This window comes from Astyanax mexicanus, chromosome 25 (assembly GCF_023375975.1).
Source record: "Astyanax mexicanus isolate ESR-SI-001 chromosome 25, AstMex3_surface, whole genome shotgun sequence".
Taxonomy (NCBI): Eukaryota; Metazoa; Chordata; class Actinopteri; order Characiformes; family Acestrorhamphidae; genus Astyanax; species Astyanax mexicanus.
The window spans coordinates 7,898,979-7,917,051 of record NC_064432.1 but is presented as its reverse complement, the minus strand read 5'-3'; the positions used below and the strand labels follow the sequence as shown (position 1 = coordinate 7,917,051).

At 43.8% G+C, this 18,073-nt stretch overlaps 1 protein-coding gene across 1 annotated transcript in view; it reads left to right on the top strand.

The window, feature by feature from the left end:
- The window catches only part of dnah6 (dynein, axonemal, heavy chain 6), a 103,612-nt gene that overhangs the window by 7,865 nt on the left and 77,674 nt on the right, over nucleotides 1-18,073 (top strand). The window contains 12 exon segments of the mRNA XM_049472675.1: nucleotides 188-322; nucleotides 1,901-2,015; nucleotides 3,573-3,684; nucleotides 4,918-5,079; nucleotides 6,048-6,153; nucleotides 7,479-7,589; nucleotides 10,726-10,815; nucleotides 11,477-11,597; nucleotides 12,499-12,650; nucleotides 15,265-15,417; nucleotides 15,511-15,762; nucleotides 17,824-17,952. Of these exon segments, the coding sequence (XP_049328632.1) occupies nucleotides 188-322; nucleotides 1,901-2,015; nucleotides 3,573-3,684; nucleotides 4,918-5,079; nucleotides 6,048-6,153; nucleotides 7,479-7,589; nucleotides 10,726-10,815; nucleotides 11,477-11,597; nucleotides 12,499-12,650; nucleotides 15,265-15,417; nucleotides 15,511-15,762; nucleotides 17,824-17,952 (1,638 nt within the window).

Here is an 18,073-nt window from a genome sequence, read left to right as displayed (position 1 = left end):
GTACTCGTAAAAACAGGCCAAAGAGTCTAAAAGCGGAGAGAGTGCACAGTTGTAGTGCAGAAAACGGGCCAAAGAGTCTAAAAGTGGTGAGAATGTTCTAATTTTTTTGCACTTTTTTGTTTGCACTAGTATGTCTCATAGCTCCACCCTTGTTTGTAACTGCACTGTGAGTGATGATGCTCTGCAGTTTCTAGGGCCGGCTCTGATTGACATAAAGGAGATGTCTTATCGCATCAGCGACATGGGCCTGTGCAGAATGGAGAAGGAGCACACGTACACACTGCAGGAGTTCACCAACGCCCAGTGCAGCCAACTCATAGAGGTGTGTGTGTTTTTGTGTGTGTGTGTGTGTTTTTATTACAAACACTGTTTTAAGAACCATTTTTTAAGGCCTTTGCACACAGCGCATGTACAGGAAACCTCAGCTCACTCAAGCATTTAAGACTGTCTTTAGTGTTGGCATAGTAACCACCGGCAGCATGAATTAGCTGTGTCCCAGCAACGAAAACAAGAATAACAATTTTAGTGTCCGTTTTTACCTTAAGGGGTTTGTTTTATTCGTTAGTAAAAAAACGTTTAATTGCATTATTTTGTTATTTTCGTTTACCTTTATCATTTATTTTATTTGTTTCGTCCTTTTATTTATTTTATTTCCTGTTTTACTTTTTTAGTCCTTACTTACCGTTTCTTTATCTTCTTAATTTAATTTTTAGCTACTTCCTTTTTTACTTTATCTGATATTTTTTATTTGTGTTTGTTTATTTTTTTAATATTCCACTTTTTATCCCTTTTTTGACTACTTTACATTTTAGCCTGTCCATGTATCCTTTTATTCTGAATTACTGTATTGTTTATTCATAAAATCATTATTGTTTTTGTAATGCTTTTGCCATTTTTCATGAAGTTCCTTATTTTAGCCAAACCTGATTAAATAGTTAGTTACATTTTTTCAGTCCCTTGAGTGAAAAAATAAAGATTGATTGATTGATTGAAAAGAAAGTGTTGAATAGAGAAAGGTTACCAGAAAAAATAAGCTGTTAAACGTTTAGACACATATAGGAAGCTCCTGGGGATCTATCTTACACCCTGCAGAAGGTACGTTGCGATGCTCATTGCTATCTTACACCCCGCCAACAGTCTATTTTTTTTATGCCGTCCCCCTGCATGGTTTAAACAGTTACGGTGCTTGTGAATACAGTGGTATTAAAAAATGTTTGGGTACCCCTGATAATTGTCATGAATTTCCTTTATAAATCATTGGTTGTTCGGATTAGAAAATATCAGTTTTATATATCTTATATCAGAGGAACACAGTGATATTTGTGAAGTGAAATGAAGTTTATAGGATTTATCGAAAGTGTGCAATAATTCTTTAAATCAGGGGTGCCCGAATAGGTTCATACCACTGTGAAAATCAAGTTTCATTTCTGTTGGATTCTGTCTGGATGCATCCATTCTTTTCCATTTTCTCCCCAATTTACACGGCCAATTACCCAACTCATTCATTAGGACTACCCTATCACTGGTGATGCCCCAACACACCAGGAGGGTGAGGACTAACACATGCTTCCTCCGATACATGTGAAGTCAGCCACCGCTTCTTTTCGAGCTGCTGCTGATGCAGTATTGCTGAGGAAAGCGCAGCGACTCGGTTCTGATACATCAGCTCACAGACGCCCTGTGCTGCAGACATCACCCTAGTAGTGATGTGGGGAGAGAGCGCCATCTACCCACCTGGAGCAAGCAGGGCCAATTTTGCTTCCTCTGATGGCAAAGCTGCATGAGCGGGCGTTCGAACCTGCTCCTGCTCGTAGCGGCAGCTCTTTAGACTGCTGGACCACTCGGCGCCACTAATGCTGATTGTATTGACCAAGACCGATTGATTGTGTGTGTTTTATAGGTCTCCTCTCGTTTAGAAGAGTTTCGAGAGCTGGTAAAGGAGGTCGCAGGGACCGCCTGCCAACTAGCCCTGCAGGAGGCTGGATACATCCCTGACTATATCAGCTTTGAGTCTGGTGAGCACCGACACAAACAAGCCTGTCTGAATAACAGTGTTTATATCTTATAGTCATTTAGAACCTCATATATATCAAGGCCTTCATCAAATGTATCATATGAAGTGTTTAAGCATTACAACCATTTTTCTACACAGCCTTTGGAACTTTACCATAAATAAACTGTTCATTTTTAATACTTAGTTGAGAATATTTTCAAGTCTGAATTCCATGGACATCACCAAACATGGGGTTTTCTCTAGGGCTGCACGATATATATAAAAAAATAAAGACATTTTTTACGCTAAAAACAGTCTTTGCAATGTTGTATGTTACTTTACAACATGTGTAATAATGCCCTGCTAAGTGCAGTTCAGCCACTGACCTAGTCTTAGAGTCTCTGTAAAATGCGAAATCCACTGGAGATCCTATGTAAACCTATAGTTACTTACACATAGAGGTGGGTAGTCGAGGTCCAGAAAGTAAAAATCCACCCCGGGGTTTTGTTGGCCGAGCCGCAGCAGAGCCACCCAGGCAGTTGATTTTCCTGATCGGCTCGTTTTTCTGAAAATTTTCTTTTATTAGCTACTGCATGTCACTCCACTGCTCATTGAGCTCTATTGGCTACCAGTTGCTGCTCGTATCAAATTCAAAGCTCTTACAATCGCCTACAAGGTGATGACAGAACAGGCTCCTTCCTACCTGCACTCGCTCCTGAAGGCTTACGCTACCTCCCGGCCGCTGCGCTCCTCCAATGAACGTCGCCTCGCTTTACCAAACAAACATTCACACAAAGCAATCCAGACTGTTCTCATACAGAGTTCCCCAATAGTGGAACAAACTACCTTCCACTACCAGATCAGGAGAATCTCTCACTATCTTTAATAAACTCCTGAAGACAGAGCTCTTCAAAGAGCACTAACTCTCCTAACACCTCTAACTAACAACCTTCTGCTACCAGATCAGGAGAATCTCTCACTATCTTTAATAAACTCCTGAAGACAGAGCTCTTCAAAGAGCACTAACTCTCCTAACACCTCTAACTAACTACCTTCTACTACCAGATCAGGAGAATCTCTCACTATCTTTAATAAACTCCTGAAGACCGAGCTCTTCAAAGAGCACTAACTCTCCTAACACCTCTAACTAACTACCTTCTACTACCAGATCAGGAGAATCTCTCACTATCTTTAATAAACTCCTGAAGACCGAGCTCTTCAAAGAGCACTAACTCTCCTAACACCTCTAACTAACTACCTTCCACTACCAGATCAGGAGAATCTCTCACTATCTTTAATAAACTCCTGAAGACAGAGCTCTTCAAAGAGCTCCTACTCTCCTAACACCTCTAACACACTAACTACTTCTAACCTCATTTCCTTCTTCCCCTCCTTCACTCCTCTATCCCAGAAGGAGACCTTTAAGCAAGTGATTTAATGCTGCTCAAACAGGATCAGATCTTGTGATTGACTCGAACACTGCAGTCTTTGGCCAAAAATGAGGTTAGATTAGGGCTTTCTTGAACTGTTCATAACCTGTGTGTGTGTGTGTGTGTGTGTGTGTCTGTCTGTGTGTTAGATGGAGCCGAAAGTGCTGAAAGTAATCACCATGGCAATATGGACTTCTTTGAAAAGAAGATGAGCTTCACAGAGCAGGCCAACAAGAGATACCACTGCAATCGACTTACCTGGTAAGTCTATTTCCTGGTTTATTTTCATACGTAGGTCGCACCACATTGTAAGGCACACATTGCAACACTAGTAAGGAACAGGGGTGTCACCATGTTTTCCTTCTAAGCAAAGTTAAGTAAACAAAACTTTAATTCTTAAAAAAAAATATATATATATATATATATTTTAAAGTCATACGAGTGCTGAATGTAAATCTACACAGATTTCTCTCCTGAAAACTGTTTATGTGGGTGAGTATAGCTCTTCAGTTTATGTACAGTAAGATTAAATTTCTAGATTTGGTAAATCAGGGTGAGATTAGCAAGCGTTTTGTCCCACGTAGCTTGTTTTATCCCGTTAAACACAAAGACTACAGGGCGATACTACTTACCTCTGAATGGTGAAAGAGCTAGCGCTTAGCTTGGTTAGCGGCTAATGCTAATACTGCTCCAGCAGTGCTAGCCAGGGTTGGCAGCAGGCTACAGGTTGATAATTCTCACCTCTGAACGACAAAAGAGATAGCGCTTAGCGCGATTAGCGGCTAATGCTAATACTGCTCCAGTTCCGATGCTGGAGAACTAAACTGAAGCTCCTGTATCACTCTGTAATTCAGCAGAGTGGCTTTACTGCTCCTTACAACCTGACTGGTAAAAAATTAATACATAAGACGTAGCGATTTATAAGAAAATTAAAGGAATTAAAGGATTAAAGGACAGATCAGAGACTGTAAAAAAAGATGGACGCCGTGTCGCCGTTCCCATTAATTCGATGAAAATGAAGCCAAAATCTTCCACCATGTTGGCGATCCTGATACCCGAGTCTGTAGAGTGCAGTAGAGACCAGAGGAGGGAGAAAGACTGTGGAGAGAAAGCCTACTCATTTAAATAACCCCGCCCCTGAGGGCTGCCTCGAGGTCACAGACTGCAGAGTGGAGAGGAGTGGAGCTGATGGTCTGTTATTGGTCCCGCCAATGTGATTGAAAGTTGTCTTGTTGTTTTGCCATTGAAACCTATGGGGATGGGTGGGGTTACACAGCTTTCTGAAACCGAACAGCAGGGGGCGCCCGACCTGTGGTGGCTTCACTTTTGAGTGACGATGCTCTGTCCAGCTATACACAGTCTATGGGACAGATATCCAGGTTTAATATCGTATTGGTGCATCCCTGGTTGTTGAATGTGTTGGTGCTGTTATTAAGTGTATGTGAACTGTATGTTTGTTTGTTTGTTTGTGTGTGTGTGTGTGTGTGTGTGCAGTTTTGTCCGCCTGACTGATTATCTGATAATGAACACGATGCACGAGCTGGTCGTCCGCTCCATCACCAAGATACTGAGTGCTCTTCAGGAGAGGAACACACACACACCCTCACACACACTCATACAGAGCTGGGTTAGCAGTGAGTCAAGTCAGGTGAGTATGTGCTGCACTGTGTAATGATTTATTGGCCAATCATACAGCTCTGGACAAAACACTTAAAAATGATGAGTAAAAACCTCTGGAATAGAATCAAGAGGAAGATGGATGATCACAAGCCATCAAACCAATCAAACCAAGCTGAACTGCTTTAATTTTTGCACCAGGAGTAAAGGCATAAAGTTATCCAAAAGCAGTGTGTAAGACTGGTGGAGGAGGAGAACATGATGCCAAGATGCATGAAAAAAAAACTGTGATTAAAAACCAGGGTTATTCCACCAAATATTGATTTCTAAACTCTTAAAACTTTATGAATATGAACTTGTTTTCTTTGCATTATTTGTATATATACAATGGCGTGAAAAAAAGTATTTGCACCTTGCAGATTTCTTTTGTTGTAGCCTTTTTGTCATACCTATATTTTTTCAGATTATCAAACAAACTACAATATCAAACAAATGTATCCTGAGTAAATATAAAAAGCACTTTTTAAATTATGATTTTAAGGGGAAAAAAATATCCAAACCAATCTAGCCCTTTGTGAAAAAAGTTTTGCCCCCCATAAATTAACTCACACTTGTGATTAATCATACTTTTTTAGAGGCTGAGATCAATTTTCTTCACCACAACCAGGCCTGATTACTGCCAGACATGTAAACCTGTCTGACAACATGAAGCAGATAAAAGATAATTCAAATACAGACGAGAAAACGAAAAGTTTTGATCGTCTATCAGTTTATAAATGGAATTACTCCAAAAGGGCATGAACAACTCATCCAGGAGGTCCCAAACAAAATAACCCAGAACAACATTTAAAGAACTGCAGGTCTCACTTACAGCCTCAGTTAAGATCAGTGTTAATGATTCAATAATAAGAAAGAGACTGGATGAAAACTGGGTGATATTGGTGTGTGTGTGTGTGTGTGTGTGTGTGTGTCTCTGTGTGTGTGTGTGTGTGTGTGTTACAGGACAGTGTACCAGAGCAGAGCGCAGATGATTCACTTTTGCCCATGTTCATCACAGAGCTGATGCTGGACACACACATGCTCTCCTTCCAGCCTTCAGTCGATGACTTCCAGGTTACAACACAACACAGTAAAACACAACACAACACAGTAAAACACAACACAGTAAAACACAACACAGTAAAACACAACACAGTACAACACAACACAGTACAACACAACACAACACAGCACAGTAAAACACAACACAGTAAAACACAACACAGTAAAACACAACACAACACAGTACAACACAACACAACACAGTAAAACACAACACAACACAGTACAACACAACACAACACAGTAAAACACAACACAGTACAACACAACACAGTACAACACAATTCAACACAACACAGTACAACACACCACAGTACAACACAGTACAACACAACACAGTACAACACAACACAGCACAACTCAGTTCAGCTTAACACAACACAACAGTAAACCACATCACAACGCAGTACAAAACAAAACAACACAGTACAACACAACACAGTACAACAAAACACAGTACAACACAATACAGTACAACACAACACAACACAGTACAACACAACACAACACAGTACAACACAATACAGTACAACACAACACAACACAACACAGTACAGCACAATACACTACAACACAACACAACACAGTACAGCACAATACAGTACAACACAACACAGTACAACACAATACACTACAACACAACACAACACAGTACAGCACAATACAGTACAACACAACACAGTACAACACAATACAGTACAACACAATACAGTACAACACAACATAGTACAACACAACATAGTACAACACAACACAGTACAACACAGTACAACTTAGGACAACACAACATAACACAGTACAACACAACACAGTACAACATAGTACAACACAACACAGTACAACACAGTACAACATAGGACAACACAACACAGTACAACACAACATAACACAACACAACACAACATAACACAACACAGTACAACACAACACAGCTCAACACAGTACAACAAAGTACAACACAACACAACTCAACACAACTCAACCCAACACAACACAACACAACTCAGGCTGATAATACTCACCTCTGAATGAATAAAAGACGTAGTGCTTAGCACGGTTAGCGGCTAAAACTAATGCTGCTCCAGCAGTGCTAGCCTATCATCAAAATCCGATGGTTGCATCATGTGATCTCAACCTTGGTCTGTTCATGGAAAAACTTTTCAGTAAGAACTGTCCTCAGTGCTGCTGGTTGGCCAGTACTGTCCAGTAATGGCACCTTAAGGACACCAGGTGGCGCTCTGATCTGCATGATTAAATCAAAGCCTCGCAATGAGACAGCACTAGTGTAGTTGATGAGTGTGTGTGTGTGTGTGTGTGTGTGTGTGTGTGTTTTTCAGGAGAGTATAGCAGAGATCATCTCCTGTTTTCAGAAGACGGTGCTTTCACTGGATCCTCTGGTTCCAGATTCCTACTTTGACTCCTTTACTCAGCCCATTATTAACAAAAAGGTAATGCAGCACTGAGCCGCGCTTTCTTTTAGCCCCGCCCATTACTGACTACAGACACGCCCTTAATCAATTAGATTTCAGGGCGGTAGCTCCTAATATGTCTCTGTGTCTCTGTGTCTGCATGTCTCTGTGCGTGTGTGTCTCTGTGTAACTGCGTGTCTCTGTGTGACTGCCTGTCTCCGTGCCTGTCTCCGTGTGCATCCTCATGTGCGTGTCTCTGTGTCTGCATGTCTCTGTGCGTGTGTGTCCCTGTGCGTGTGTGTCCCTGTGTAACTGCGTGTCTCTGTGTGACTGCCTGTCTCCGTGCCTGTCTCTGTGTGCATCCTCATGTGCGTGTCTCTGTGTCTGCATGTCTCTGTGCGTGTGTGTCCCTGTGTAACTGCGTGTCTCTGTGTGACTGCCTGTCTCCGTGCCTGTCTCCGTGTGCATCCTCATGTGCGTGTGTCTGTGTCTGCGTGTCTCTGTGTCTGCATGTCTCCGTGTGTGTGTTGCTCTGTGTAACTGTGTGTCTCTGTGTGTGTGTGTCTCTGTGTGACTGCGTGTCTCCGTGCCTGTCTCCGTGTGTATCCTCATTTGCGTGTCTCTGTGTCTGCATGTCTCTGTGCCTGTGTGTCTCTGTGTGACTGAGTGTCTCTGTGTGTGCGTGTCTCCGTGTGACTGCCTGTTTCCGTGCCTGTCTCCGTGTGCATCCTCATGTGCGTGTGTCTTTATGTCTCTCTGTCTGCATGTCTCTGTGCATGTGTGTCTCCATGTGCGTCTCCATATGTGTGTCTCTGTGTCTTTATGTCTCTGTGTGTCTATGTCTGCATGTTTGTGCGCGTGTCTCGGTGTGACTGCGTGTCTCCGTGCCTGCGTGTCTCCGTGTGCGTCTCCATGCGTGTGTCTCTGTGTCTTCATGTCTCTGTGTGTCTATTTCTTTGTGTCTCTGTGTCTGTGTGCTTGTCTCTGTGTCTGCATGTGTCTGTGTTGGCGTGTCTCTGTGTGCGTGCCTCTGTGTCTGTGTATCTCTGTGTCTGTGTGCATGCATGTGTCTATGTTCAGTGTTGGGCACGTTACTTTGAAAAAGTAATTAGTTATAGTTACTCGTTACTTCTCCAAAAAAGTAACTGAGTTACTAACGGAGTTACTCCACTATAAAAGTAATTAGTTACCAGTAAAAGTAACTATCGCGTTACTTTTTATTATTCGCCCGTCAAAAAAAGGAAATCAATTATGCATTTACTATTATTATTTTTGTTATGAAAAATAACAAAAAATAACAAACGAAAATAAACCCAAAATGTTGACAAAAATATAATCTAACGAATTTCAAAAAAATAAAACGAAATTCTCCACACAACCAAAGAAAATTACTAAAACTTGTAATACTGAAAAAAGCGGAAAAACGCGTCTGGGGATGAAATTTAACAAACCAAGCCACACTCAAAAGAAATATGTATATATAAAACAAAATAATGGACAAAAACAACAATTTAATGCCCGTTAAAATGGTATTAATATAACAGCTTCACCAAAAGAGAATAGAGCTTAGATCGTGCCCAAAAAATCCGACCCCAGCCGGAGCCCGTGCACATTCTGCCCAAGCCCGAACCATAAACTGTCATTATGAGCCTGACCCGATCCGCCCCATAAACTGTCTGTTTTCGGGCTGATTGAATGAGCGAAATATAATCAGAATTATGTTAATTAACACTGTAACATAGAAGCATAGAACTATTATTTAATTTAAATGATTTTTAAGAACAGCTACACACAATGCTGCAAGTCAAACGCGGAGGCGTTCACGTGCGCCCAGAGCTGATTACAGTTTTCATTTTTATTATAGTTTAATTTTATTTTGTTTTTATTTTTTTTGTTCATTTTAGGGTGGGCTTGCTAGCGCGAGCGCTTTACACAAGAACTAACGGACCACGAGGTGCCGCGCGCTCGGCACAACAACTCCCGCTGTACAACTCCGCTGTACAACAGCGCTTATAAATAAATTAAACACAAAAATGAGGGTATTCTATCAGTAATTTCAGTTCGTTTTAGTAAGTTTTATAAACACAAAATACAGTTCGAGATAGTTATGTTTTTCCTTTTAATTACCGTTTTTATTAGATTCAGTTAACACAAATGTTTTTCACTTTCAATTTTCGCTATTTCGTTCGCTTTAGTGAACAATAATAATTGGTTACTTAGCAACATTGTGATTATCACACCAGAGCTTTATATAAAATAAAAATAGGAGCCTGATTTCGGGTCGGTCCTCGGGTCAGGTCGGGTTCGGGCAGAGAATCTAAGCTCTAAAATAGAAAGCAGCAGCACCACAAAAACCGGAGCAGCTAAAAAGAGCTTAACGTCCTTAATTCGGAACTTGGGTTGTCCACGGCAATCACTGAATTGATTAGAGCAGCAAATCGTCACAATTGTGCCTCACTTCACCACGCCAAACCACAGGCACAGCGGCCAGAAGCTCAAGTTCACCGGACAGAGGAGGGGTTAACCAGGGCAAAGCGAAATAAAAAAAAAAAGTTCATAGAGCTGCTAAAGTAACGTGCAGTAACGGGGTGTCGGAAATGGTAACGGCGTTATAGTTACAGTCATAGTAATTAGTTAGATTACTCGTTACTGGAAAAAAGTAACGGCGTTAGTAACACCGTTAGTTTTAACGCCGTTACTCCCAACACTGTCTATGTTTGCTTGTCTCTGTGTCTGTGTATCTCTGTGTGCGTGCCTCTGTGTCCGCGTATTTCTGTGGCTGTGTGTGTGTGTCACACACGCATGTGTCTGAGTATCTCTGTGTCTGTGTATCTCTGTGTCTGCGTGCGTGCATGTGTCCGTGCGTTTGCTTGCCTCTGTGTCTGCATATCTCTGTGTCTGCGTATCTCTTTGTCTGTGTGCCTGCATGTGTCTGTGTTTGCTTCCCTCTGTGTCTACGTATCTCTGTGTCTGTGCGTGCATGTTTCTATGTGTCTCTGGGTTTGCTTGTCTCTGTGTCAGCCTATCTCTGTGTCTGTGCACATGTGTGTCTATGTACGTGCATGTGTCTGGGTGTCTGTGTATGTGTGTGTTTGTGTGCATGTCTGTGCCTGTGTCTCTGTGCACATGTCTCTGTGCGCATGTCTCTGTGTTTATGTGTTTGTGTGTCTTACAGACGGAGGAAAAGATGTGTGGCGAGGGTCCGAGTTTGGAGGTCACTCTTAAAGAAGACCAGAACCTGCAGAACATCATCAGCAGTATCAAGGTGATCATCATTCCACCCATAATATATTATACTTATTATTATATATTATTATTATTTTATATATAATAATTATTCTAATTATTATTCTACATTTATATCGTAAAAATGCTGAAAGAAAGGAAGAGAAAATAGTATATATTAATAATTAAAACAAAAATAATTTGCACTTTTTCCATTTATACTTTATATCTTATTTATATTATACATCATGTTATTCTGGGTATTTATTTATTTATTTATTATTTATTATTAAGATATTTTACATCTTTTCATCAAAATCTATGCATTGGTTTCCAATACAGAATCAGTACAGCCTGTTTTTAATGAAGTGCCACCTGAGGGTCTGAAGATCACCAGCATCCAATACTGACCATTTTGTCTTGTCCCTGAACTCAAGGATTCCTCCAGATTCTCTTTTGATTTAAGCATCTTATTAGTAACTCTTACTTTTACAGCCTTTTCTCAATTTTTTTTTGAGATGCGCTGCTGCCATCAAGTCCTAAATGAGTTACTGATTTTCTATTGTAAATTTAATATGGGTTTTACGAGATTTTCAAATCATTGCAATCTGTTTTAATGTACTTTTATTTACACTCTGACGTTATATTAGCATTTTATTAGTGTAAAACTGCTTGATCGTGTGGTTTTTATTGCTTTCCAGGATTCTGTTAAGTTTGCATTTGATGCAGCGAACAGATACGCTGACTCGTTCGAGCCGTTCCGCCTTTTCTACAAAGAGAACGAAAGCCTGGATCTGAACGTCCTTAAAGAGCAGGACCATGGTACTTTACTGCTTTTGTCTGTTTTATCTATTGGTTCAGACCATCATTGTACTATTTATCTACATTAATATATACTTACCGTATTGTTTGTACTATAAGGCACACCTGATTATGAGGCGCACTATCAATAAACAAACAGAAAGTAAAGCAGTTCTGTTCATTTACAGTAAGCTTAGATTTCTAGATTTCCACTAAGGCTGGGTGCAGCAGCATTAGCATTAGCATTAGCAGATAATCGCAAGCAGTAGAAAATGCCGCACGACAGCGCCACACTGAGTAAGCCAGGGCAATATTAGCAGTGGCGCAAAAATGGGGTATGCAGCCTATGCGACGCATCAGGGCGTTGCACTAGAGGGGGCGCCAAATCAAAGCCCCAAAGAAATTTCCTCTCCGGAGAAACAGCCAATCAGTTAGCAGGTTTGCGGAGCGCGGTAGGGGAAATTATAGACAAGACACTGACGATTTTAAAACGTATCCTTTAAAAACATAATCCCCCCCCCCCCCCCCCCGCTGATGATATTAAAACGCTTCTCTCCCCCCTCTGGGACGCAGATACTATGAAAAAAGTATGTAGTTGCACCCCTGAATGTTTGCTAACGGTTCCTACCGCGTAGTTCGCCTCTGAACGGTGAAAGGGCTAGCACCTAGGCTAATGCTAATGCTCCAGCAGTGCTAGCCAGGTTTAGCAGCAGGCTACAGGCCAATAATACTTACCTCTGCACAGCGAAAGAGCTAGCCGTTAGCGGCTAATGCTAATGCTGCTCCAGCCTTGGTGCTGGAGAAACTTTACTGAAACTCCTGTATGTTGAAGGATTTTAAGTGCACCTCATAATGCCAAAAAATATGGTAACTGGAAGTATAAAATCTAAAATATAGCAATGTTTTTGTGTGTGTAAAACAGATGTGGGCTTTTTTGAGGAAAGCATGGAGAAGTATACTCTGCAGCAGAAGAAAGCTTTGGGCATCAAGCCAACGAGACATGTGGGGATGCTCCTGGTGGACACCTCCCAGCTCAAGAGCAAACTGACCCCGTCCCCACTGCGCTGCCTAGAGGTTACAGACAAACACACCAACACACACACACATTTTTAATTTATTTATTATTATTATTTTTCCAAAACTTTATCCCATTTTTTCCTCAGTTTACAAGGCCAATTACCCAAACCCAAATTCCATTAGGTCTCTGTATCACTAGTGATCCTACAACCTTAGGAGAATGGTGAAGACTAGCATATGCATCCTCTGATACATGTGAATTCAGCCACCGCCTCTTTTCCAACTGCTGCTGATGCAGCATTGTTGAGTGGCATCACAGCTTCCTCGGACTAAAGCACAGCGGCGTAGCTAGCTTAGCGCTAGAAGCCCTGTGGCATAGCTTACCAGTGGCGTAGCTAGCGTTGAAGCGCAGTGGCGTAGTCTACCAGTGGCGTAGCTAGCGTTGAAGCGCAGTGGCGTAGTCTACCAGTGGCGTAGCTAGCGTTGAAGCGCAGTGACGTAGTATACCAGTGGCGTAGCTAGCGTTGAAGCCCGGCGGCGTAGCTTACCAGCGGTGTAGCTTACCAGCGGCGTAGCTAGCGTAACCAATGGCGTAACTTACCAGTGCCGTAGCTAGTGTAGAAGTTCGGTGCCGTAGCTTACCAGCAGCGTAGCTAGCGTAAAAGCCCACCGGTGTAGCTTACCAGCGGTGTAGCTATTGAAGGAGCCCAGCGGCGTAGCTTACAAGCTGCCTAGCTACGCAACGTTATCTAGCGCAGAAGACCAGCGGTGTAGTTTACCAGCGGCATAGCTTACCAGCGCCATAGCTACGCAATGTAAGAAGCCCGACGGCATAGCTTACCAGCGGCGTAGCTTACCAGCGGCATAGCTACGCAATGTTAGAAGCCCGGTGGCGTAGCTAGCGCAGAAGACCAGCCGCGTAGCTTACCAGCGGAGTAGCTAGTGTAGAAGCCCTGCGGCATAGCTTACCAGTGGCGTAGCTAGCGTTGAAGTGCAGTGGCGTAGTCTACCAGTGGCGTAGCTAGCGTTGAAGCGCAGTGGCGTAGTCTACCAGTGGCGTAGCTAGCGTAGAAGCGCAGTGGCATAGTCTACCAGTGGCGTAGCTAGCGTTGAAGCCCGGCAGCGTAGCTTACCAGCGGTGTAGCTTACCAGCGGCGTAGCTAGCGTAACCAATGGCGTAACTTACCAGTGGCGTAGCTAGTGTAGTTCGGTGCCGTAGCTTACCAGCAGTGTAGCTAGCGTAAAAGCCCACCGGTGTAGCTTACCAGCGGCATAGATAGCGAAGGAGCCCAGCGGCGTAGCTTACCAGCTGCCTAGCTACGCAACGTTAGCTAGTGCAGAAGACCAGCGGCGTAGTTTACCAGCGGCATAGCTTACCAGCGGCATAGCTACGCAATGTAAGAAGCCCGGCGGCATAGCTTACCAGCGGCATAGCTTACCAGCGGCGTAGCTTACCAGCGGCATAGCTACGCAACGTTAGAAGCCCGGTGGCGTAGCTAGCGCAGAAGACCAGCCGCGTAGCTTACCAGCGGAGTAGCTAGTGTAGAAGCCCTGCGGCATAGCTTACCAGTGGCGTAGCTAACGTTGAAGCGCAGTGGCGTAGTCTACCAGTGGCGTAGCTAGCGTTGAAGCGCAGTGGCGTAGTCTACCAGTGGCGTAGCTAGCGTTGAAGCGCAGTGACGTAGTATACCAGTGGCGTAGCTAGCGTTGAAGCCCGGCGGCGTAGCTTACCAGCGGTGTAGCTTACCAGCGGCGTAGCTAGCGTAACCAATGGCGTAACTTACCAGTGGCGTAGCTAGTGTAGAAGTCCGGTGCCGTAGCTTACCAGCAGTGTAGCTAGCGTAAAAGTCCACCGGTGTAGCTTACCAGTGGTGTAGCTAGCGAAGGAGCCCAGCGGCGTAGCTTACCAGCTGCCTAGCTACGCAACGTTAGCTAGCGCAGAAGACCAGCGACGTAGTTTACCAGCGGCATAGCTACGCAATGTAAGAAGCCCGGCGGCATAGCTTACCAGCGGCATAGCTTACCAGCCGCGTAGCTTACCAGCGGAGTAGCTAGTGTAGAAGCCCTGCGGCATAGCTTACCAGTGGCGTAGCTAGCGTTGAAGCGCAGCGGCATAGCTTACCAGTGGCGTAGCTAGCGTTGAAGCGCAGTGGCGTAGTCTACCAGTGGCGTAGCTAGCGTTGAAGCGCAGTGGCGTAGTCTACCAGTGGCGTAGCTAGCGTTGAAGCGCAGTGACGTAGTATACCAGTGGCGTAGCTAGCGTTGAAGCCCGGCGGCGTAGCTTACCAGCGGTGTAGCTTACAAGCGGCGTAGCTAGCGTAGAAGTCCGGTGCTGTAGCTTACCAGCAGTGTAGCTAGCGTAAAAGCCCACCGGTGTAGCTTACCAGCGGCATAGATAGCGAAGGAGGCCAGCGGCGTAGCTTACCAGCTGCCTAGCTACGCAACGTTAGCTAGCGCAGAAGACCAGCAGCGTAGCTAGCGTAGAAGCCTGGCGGCATAGCATACCAGCGGCGTAGTGTACCAGCGGCATAACTAGCGTAAAAGACCGGTGGCGTAGCTTACCAGCTACCACTCCCATTTTTTAGCATTTTTCAAAACTGGGGGGTGGAGTCTAAAATCAGGGGGTTTAGTGGCCCTTTAACAGACAGAATGTTACAACTCACTACTGCAGGCCATCAATGACATGCTGCCTCTTCTGGCCAAGAGGAAGATGGATTCCATCATCGCTGAGGCACAGGATGCTCAGTTTAGGCTGGACCTTGCTCCTACTACCACTACTGAATATGTCAACGCCCTCAACTTTCTGGAAGAGATCCAGGAACGGGTGAGAAACAGATACACAGTTTTTTACGTCTTCATGCGTCTTTTATAGTTATATAATTATGTGATCAAATGGATCACTGTCTCTTCCTTTCAGATTGAAGTTCTGGATGAAGAAATGAAGACAGTGTGTCTGATGTACGCGCTGATCGAGAGCTACTCCGTGCCCACGCCGCCAGAGGACTTCGCTGTGTTCGCGACGCTCAAGCCGTCCGTAGCAGCAGTGAGGAGCGCCATTGATAAGGCGCTGGGGGAGAAAGAGGCTAACGTGGTGAAGTTCTGTGAGCTCCTTCAGCAAGATATCAATGAACTTAACAAGGAGGTGATGAACGTCAGACAGAGAGCAGAGGTAAGAATACGGGGAGATAGACCCACCACTTGAAATATAAAATGCAATTGGGTGCTGGAATAAAGAATGCATGATAAAAAGGATAGAGGTAACTTTGTCTCTGCTTCGTTGTAAGGATTTCTTAATTAGAACTTAATTAGCTGAGTATAAAAACAACTGAGGAATTGTTTTGGTATTTCGCGCATGATCACAATTCCCGATAAGGACGCACGTTTTGTCTTTTGAACGAAGTCGATATCTCGGAAACTGCGTCACTAGTTAACCGGACAAAAAACAGATGGAATAATAATAATAATGACTAGATTGCAGTTCCTACAGAAACTGCGAGTGTGATTGCAGTGCTGGCTGGTATCTGCTATGGTGTTGCTAAGGTGCTGCTAAGTGGTTGCTAAGGTGTTGCTATGGTATCCAGGGTGGTTGCTAAGGTGTTGCTAGGTGGTTGCTAAGGTGTTGCTAGGTGGTTGCTAAGGTGTTGCTATGGTATCCAGGGTGGTTGCTAAGGTGTTGCTAGGTGGTTGCTAAGGTGTTGCTATGGTATCCAGGGCGGTTGCTAAGGTGTTGCTATGGTATCCGGGGTGGTTGCTAAGGTGTTGCTAGGTGGTTGCTAAACTAGGTGGTTGCTAAACTGCTAGGTGGTTGCTAAACTGCTAGGTGGTTGCTAAACTGCGAGTGTGATTGCAGTGCTGGCTGGTATCTGCTATGGTGTTGCTAAGGTGCTGCTAAGTGGTTGCTAAGGTGTTGCTATGGTATCCAGGGTGGTTGCTAAGGTGTTGCTAGGTGGTTGCTAAGGTGTTGCTAGGTGGTTGCTAAGGTGTTGCTATGGTATCCAGGGCGGTTGCTAAGGTGTTGCTATGGTATCCGGGGTGGTTGCTAAGGTGTTGCTAGGTGGTTGCTAAGGTGTTGCTAGGTGGTTGTTAAGGTGTTGCTAGGGTGTTGCTAGGCGGTTGCTAAGGTGTTGCTATGGTATCCGGGGTAGTTGCTAAGGTGGTTGCTAAGGTGTTGCTAGGTGGTTGCTAAGGTGTTGCTATGGTATCCGGGGTGGTTGCTAAGGTGTTGCTAGGTGGTTGCTAAGGTATTGCTAGGCGGTTGCTAAGGTGTTGCTATGGTATCTGGGGTGGTTGCTAAGGTGTTGCTAGGTGGTTGCTAAGGTGTTCCTAGGTGGTTGCTAAGGTGTTGCTATGGTATCCAGGGTGGTTGCTAAGGTGTTGCTAGGTGGTTGCTAAGCAGGGGGATGACCATTTAAATGTCCTTGGGGGAAATACAGTATGTAACAGCCAGTATTAAATTATGTGTACACTGTCCCTTTAAGAGACTCTCACATAAGTGCACGTGGGCATGTGTGTAGCTGCACAGAGCACAGAGAACCAGAGTGTGTTTCTGTAACGCCGTAAGTAACGCCATAAATGTGCTATGGTGCTGCGTTAGTTTACGTATGAACTGATAAATAAGCAGGAGGAATAGGAATAGGAGCAAGTCTGAGTGTCCTATCTGCTCCATGTGCTTCGTGTTTCACCTGCCCCAAAGCTTATTATCTGGGTCGGAGCTGGAAGTCTGAACATCCAGAGCATTACAATGGTGGAACGTATATGCTCTGGAAAAAAGGAAGACAAAAACAAAAAAGACCTCAAATAATGCAAAGAAAACAAGTTCATATTCATAAAGTTTTAAGAGTTCAGAAATCAATATTTGGGGGAATAACCCTGGCACTTTTCTTCATGCATCTTGGCATCATATTCTCCTCCACCAGTCTTACACACTGCTTTTAGATAACTTTACGCTTTACACTCCTGGTGCAGAAATTCAAGCAGTTCAGCTTGGTTTGATGGTTTGATGGATTGTGATCATCCATCTTCCTCTTGATTTTATTCCAGAGGTTTTCAATTTGGTAAAATCAGTTAGTTCTATTACACGTGAAATATTGGTTGATATTAAAGTTATTTAACCTATAAACTTATATTGTTATGTAATTGTATCCAGGTCATATTTTGAAGCTGTCTGGCCAGTTTTTTTAGGGGTTATTTAGGGGCTTTAGTTGTTTTTCTATCACTTTGAATTTTGCAGAACTCTCAGATTCTGGACATCGACGCCGACCGGGGTAAAGTGCGGATGCTGCTGGGAGAAATCCAGATCTCCATAGACGAGCTGCAAACTCAAGCCTTCAGCTACAAATCCTACCAGACGAACTTTAAGGTCAGTGGGTGATTCCAACCACCAGAGGCCACTGTTCCTTGTTACGTGTTTCTGTAGTCATCTATTTCTTTACACTTGGTCTGTTACAGTGGTGTGAAACAGCAGACTGTCACACCACCAC